This window comes from Bos mutus, chromosome 27, assembly GCF_027580195.1.
Source record: "Bos mutus isolate GX-2022 chromosome 27, NWIPB_WYAK_1.1, whole genome shotgun sequence".
NCBI lineage: Eukaryota > Metazoa > Chordata > Mammalia > Artiodactyla > Bovidae > Bos > Bos mutus.
In genome coordinates, this window is record NC_091643.1 from 38284522 (window position 1) to 38289898 (window position 5377).

General features: G+C 45.0%; 1 protein-coding gene across 1 annotated transcript in view; it reads left to right on the top strand.

Annotated features, from left to right (window-relative positions):
- Nucleotides 1–4961, top strand: part of DEFB1 (defensin beta 1) — a 6761-nt gene extending 1800 nt beyond the window's left edge. The window contains 2 exon segments of the mRNA XM_070364254.1: nucleotides 3489–3516; nucleotides 4813–4961. Of these exon segments, the coding sequence (XP_070220355.1) occupies nucleotides 3489–3516; nucleotides 4813–4961 (177 nt within the window).
- Nucleotides 4962–5377: the final 416 nt, after the last annotated feature.

Genomic DNA, 5377 nt, shown 5'->3' on the forward strand with positions numbered 1-5377 from the left:
GAATATCTTTGCTTTTGTCTTTTTTTTTTTTCTTTTCACAGCTATTTGTAAGGCCTCCTCAGAGAGCTGTTTTGCTTTTTTGCATTTCTTTTCCATGGGGATGGTCTTGATCCCTGCCTTCTGTACAATGTCATGAACCTCCATCCATAGTTCATCAGGCACTCTGCAATATTGCTCTTTACACCATTGGACCTTGCTTCTATCACCAGTCACATCCACAACTGGGTATTATTTTTGCTTTGGCTCCATCCCTTCATTCTTTCTGGAATTATTTCTCCACTTATCTTCAGTAGCATATTGGGCACCTACCGACCTGGGGAGTTCCTTTTTCAGTATCCTATCATTTTGCCTTTTCATACTGTTCATGGGGTTCTCAAGGCAAGAATACTGAGGTGGTTTTCTGTTCCCTTCCCCAGTGGACCACATTCTGTCAGACCTCTCCACCATGACCCTCTTGTCTTGGGTGGCCCCACAGAGTATGTCTTAGTTTCATTGAGTTAGACAAGGCTGTGGTCCATGTGATCAGAATGACTAGTTTTCTGTGATTATGGTTTCAGTGTGTCTGCCCTCTGACGCCCTCTCACAACACCTACTGTCTTACTTGGATTTCTCTTACCTTGGACGTGGGGTATCTCTTCACAGCTGCTCCAGCAAGCGCAGCTGCTGCTCCTTACCTTGTACTAGGAGTACCTCCTCACGGCCGCCCCACCTGACCTTGAATGTCCAGTAGTTCCTCTCGGCCCTCCTGCGCCCGTGCAGCCACCACCCCAAAACTTACTGGCTTCTTTTATAAGCAATGGAAAAGTGGGGAGAGGGAGAACTTCTTTGACTTTCTTAGGTGGACATCATGCTTCCAACATTGCTCCTCCTCCAGGTTGATCAGGGGCGTTTTCTCGTCCCTTCCTGGTCAAGCTAGGTCCACAACTTAGTTTTACTATGTGTGCAGAGAGCATGTCCTGGGGGTCATTGACTCACTGAGCTCACTGGGCAGATGTGGGTCTCATGCCACCGTTGTTTTACTGTTTTGAGCCATGCCTCGTGCCTCTGCTGCACAGTTTGGTTGCTAAGCAATCTGCTTGGTTTTGGGGTTAAGCAAACCTGCTCTCTCGAGTGATCACGAACTTACAGGGGTCTCCCATATTTTTCTGCTTTCAGTCCCCTAGTGGGATTAACTATTTCATCACCTGTTTTGTCTCTTCATCTGCCTCTGTCAAAACGAGAGGGGGCAAGGACAAACCACATGGAAGGAGAGCTGGTGTGAGAGCCCAGGAGGTAGGCGAGCCGCTCAGTCGTGTCCGACTCTTTGTGACCCCACGGACTGTAGCCTGCCAGGCTCCTCCATCCATAGGATTTCCCAGGCAAGAATACTGGAGTAGGGTGCCATTTCCTTCTCCAGGGGATCTTCCCCAACCCAGGGATTGAACCCTGGTCTCCTGCATTGCAGGCAGACTCTTTACCATCTGAGAAACGAGGGGATCCCCTTGGAAGCCCAGTTCAGTTCAGTTCAGTCGCTCAGTCGCGTCCGACTCTTAGGGACTCCATGAATCGCAGCACCCCAGGCCTCCCTGAAAGCCAAGACATCCAGATAAAAAAAAAAAAAAAAAAAGGCAGAGCTCTCACTCTTACTCTAGTCCTCCCAGCTCCACTATGGGGAGGAAGACTCATTACCCTCATTCTGTGGTTTAATAACTTGGCTAAAGTCACATGATTGGTAACAGACAGAGCAGCGACTCTGTCAAACCCAGGCCATCAGCTCCAACTCTGCAGGGCTGTCAAGGCACAAAGCGTGCCAGGACCTGGGTGAGGGGTCAGGAGAGGAGCCAGGGATGTAGGGAAGCACAGGTCAATCAGGCCTGAGGCAGCAGGAGACCCCATCGGTGTTCAGGTGGGCCCCAGAGGCTTTCAAACCAGATTCACAGAATCAAATATGGCTTCTTCTTCTTTGTAAGGATCTATTTCTTCATTTTGGCTGTGCTGGGTCTTCGTTGATGTGAGGATCTTCTCTAGCTATGCAGCGGGGGCTGCTCTTTGTTGTGTGTACAGGCTTCTTGTTCTAGTGCCTTCTCTTGGGGATGAGCATGGGTTTTCCGGAACATGGGCTTCAGTAGTTGCGGATCCCACGCTGTAGAGCACAGGCTCAGTAGTGTGGCACGTGGGGCTCAGTTGCTCTGGGGCATGTGGGATCTTCCTGGGCCAGGGATCAAACCCATGTCTCTTGCATTGCAAGGCAGATTCTTAACCACTGGACTGCCAGGGGTGCCCCAGACACAGCTCCTTTAAGTGATTGGTCTCCTGGGTGTGGAGGCTGGACGGAGGAGAGGCCCTGTAATCTGGACTAGTTTTTTATAGATTCTACATAGTAGCCCTGTCAGATGTAAGCATGACAAATACTTCCCTCACCTTGTGCCTTAGTTTTTCACTCTCTGAATTTTCCACATTATTTTAAGGTGGTTAAGAGTGTCATATTTTTTCCTTTAACGTTAGTACTTTGATGCCTTAAGAAATCTTTTTCTAGCCCAAAGGCATGAAGAGTGTTCAGTGTTGTCTTCTGAGGGCTTATTGATTTTCCTTTTACATCTAGGTTTATAATCATCTGGCAGTGATTTTTAATGTGCGCGTATGGTGTGACTAAGGGTAAAGGGTTTATTTTTTCCATTATGAATATTTAATTGTTCCAGAACCAAGCATGGAGGAGGCCATTTTCCTCCACTGTTATGCTGAGGCACTGTTGTTCAACTTTCAGTATCTGCATGGATCTCCTTGGGCATCTTCTGCTATTCTGTTTGTATATTCGTCTGCCCTGTTCCGTTGGTATGTTTGTATCCTCACCATCTGGTCTAATCACAGTGGCTCTATAATTAGTCTCAAAATCCCATAAAGCAAGTTCTCCTGCCTTCTTTGCTAAGACTGCCTTAGCTATTCTTGGTCCTTTGAATTGCCACAAAAATTTTAGAATCAACTCATCAAGTTTCACTGCAAGAATCTCCTGGGATTTTCATGGTTTTGGGCTAGCCCTGCAGCTTAATTGGGCGAAAATTAAAAGTTTAAAAATAATTAATCCTCCAATGCTTAAGCATAGCATTTCTACTTATTTAGGGCCTCTTTAAAAAATACAATATTCTTTACAGATACAGATATTGTACATTATTTTTTAGATTTGTAACCAGGTATGTTTTATGCTCTTCTATAAGGTGTTTTTATTTTTTTTCCTGTTGATTGCAGAAGTAAAATTCTTTTTTTCTTTTTGTATATTGATCTCATGGACAGCAAATTTGCTAAGCTTTCCTGTTAATTCCTTTTAGACTGCCTTCATATAATCATAATATCTGCAAATAGAGACAGTTTTACTCCTTCCTTTCCAACACTTGTACCTTTTGTTTCTTTCTTTCTTATCTTATTTCCCTGGCTAGTGCCTGAAGTACAATGTGGAATGATAATAACATAGCAGTTATGCTCGTCTGATTGTCAGTCTCGTGGAATGTTTTCAGTGCTTGACCATTAAGTGTACACTATGCTGTAGGCTTCTGTAAGTACTCTTTATCAGGTTAAGTAAATTTAAGTAAATTTCCTACACTCCATGGGGTTGCAAAGAGTCAGACACGACTGAGCGATTTCGCTTCACTTCACTTCAGATTTAGTACATTATAAGGCCAAAAAGGAATAGCAACATATCTCATCAGAGTGCTTTGGTTACTTTCCTTATTCTAGAATGAGTCTGTGTGATGAGACTGACAATCAGTTCCTTGTTTGGTAGGAGTTCTTTCTTTCTTTTTTAAAATCATGAATCAATGTTGAATTTTTTCCAATATTTTTCTGCATCTTTTAACATATAACCATTGACTGATTAGATAATGAGAACATTTAATCTCTATTCCTCTGTCAGTTAGTGATAAATTTCTTGGAGAATTAAATGCAGCCATAATGGAATGGACATGTACACACTGCTATATATAAAATGGTATATATAAAACGGTATATATAAATGCTATATGTCCAACAAGGATGTATTGTATAGCACATGGAACTCTGCCCAATGTTACACGCCAGCCTGGATGGGAGGAGCAACTGGGGGAGAATGGATACATGTATATGCATCGGTGTGTCCCTTTGCTGTCCGCCTGAAATTATCACAACATTGTTAATCAGCTATACTCCAATATAAAATAAAAAGTTTAAATTAAAAAAAAAGTAACCATAAAAGTGCTGTTTCCCAACAGAAAGAAAGATGACCAGCCTCAGAATCTTGAAAATGATTGAGATCACATAATCTAGTCTCCTTAATTTTAAATTTGAGAACTGGGGTTCAGAATGTTTGAGTGCTTTGCTAAAAATCACACAGACTCATTCTAGATAAGGAACGTAACCAAAGCACTCTGATGAGATATGTTGCTATTCCTTTTTGGCCTTATAATGTACTGAATCTTCAAGTGAAGTGAAGTGAAGTGAAATCGCTCAGTCGTGTCCGACTCTTTGCAACCCCACGGAGTGTAGCCTACCAGGCTCCTCCCTCCATGGGATTCTCCAGGCAAGAGTACTGGAGTGGGCTGCCATTTCCTTCTCCAACTGAATCTTCAAAGATAATGCCAAAAAATGAGGGCTCACTAAGGGTGGAGACACCATAACCCACCAGCATTGAGGGGGCTCTTCAGATGCCGTGTTTCACGAGCAGCTCCACAGGTCATCTTGGTGTGAAGCCCTTGCAAGGGAAACCCCTGTGATGTGCTTTGCAAAGGGCTGTCTGTCCTGCTTTCCCCTGAAATCCCTGTGGCCACAAGCCAGGAGTCTGACATGGTTGCTTTTCCCTCCTCTCAGGTGCTGGCCAGCTTACAGCTCTCGGCCAGCAGTCTGACAGCTACATATGTGCCGGGAAAGGGGGAACCTACAATCTATCGCCCTGCCCCCTCTACAACAGGATCGAAGGCACCTGCTCCAGGGGCAAAGCCAAGTGCTGCATCCGTTGACTCTGAGCTGGGAGCGACGGCAGAGGGCACTCAGGAGCCACGTGGAGTATTTGTAACCATTGTTTTAATAAAAGGATTTTGTGAAGTGGACGTCCTTGAAACTAGAATGAGTCTTGTGTCTCCTTTTGGAAGAGATTAAGAAAGTTTGAAGTTTGAAAGGACAGAAAGGCCAGGCGCAAAGCCCACCGAGTATGGGACTGGGGGATGCTGATGAGGCCATGAGCCTTGCCACCTCCACTCTGATTTATCACCAGATCTACAGGTGAGCAATGCAGGGGGTCCAGGTGAGACTGAGAGCATGCGATAAATGACACAGCCTCAGGCCCCCTCATTCGTAGCAGAAGCTCATCCCAGACCCAGTGATCTCAGCAGCCTGTCCATCTGCTGAGCCCAGAACTGCTGCCTCTGCTCCTCCC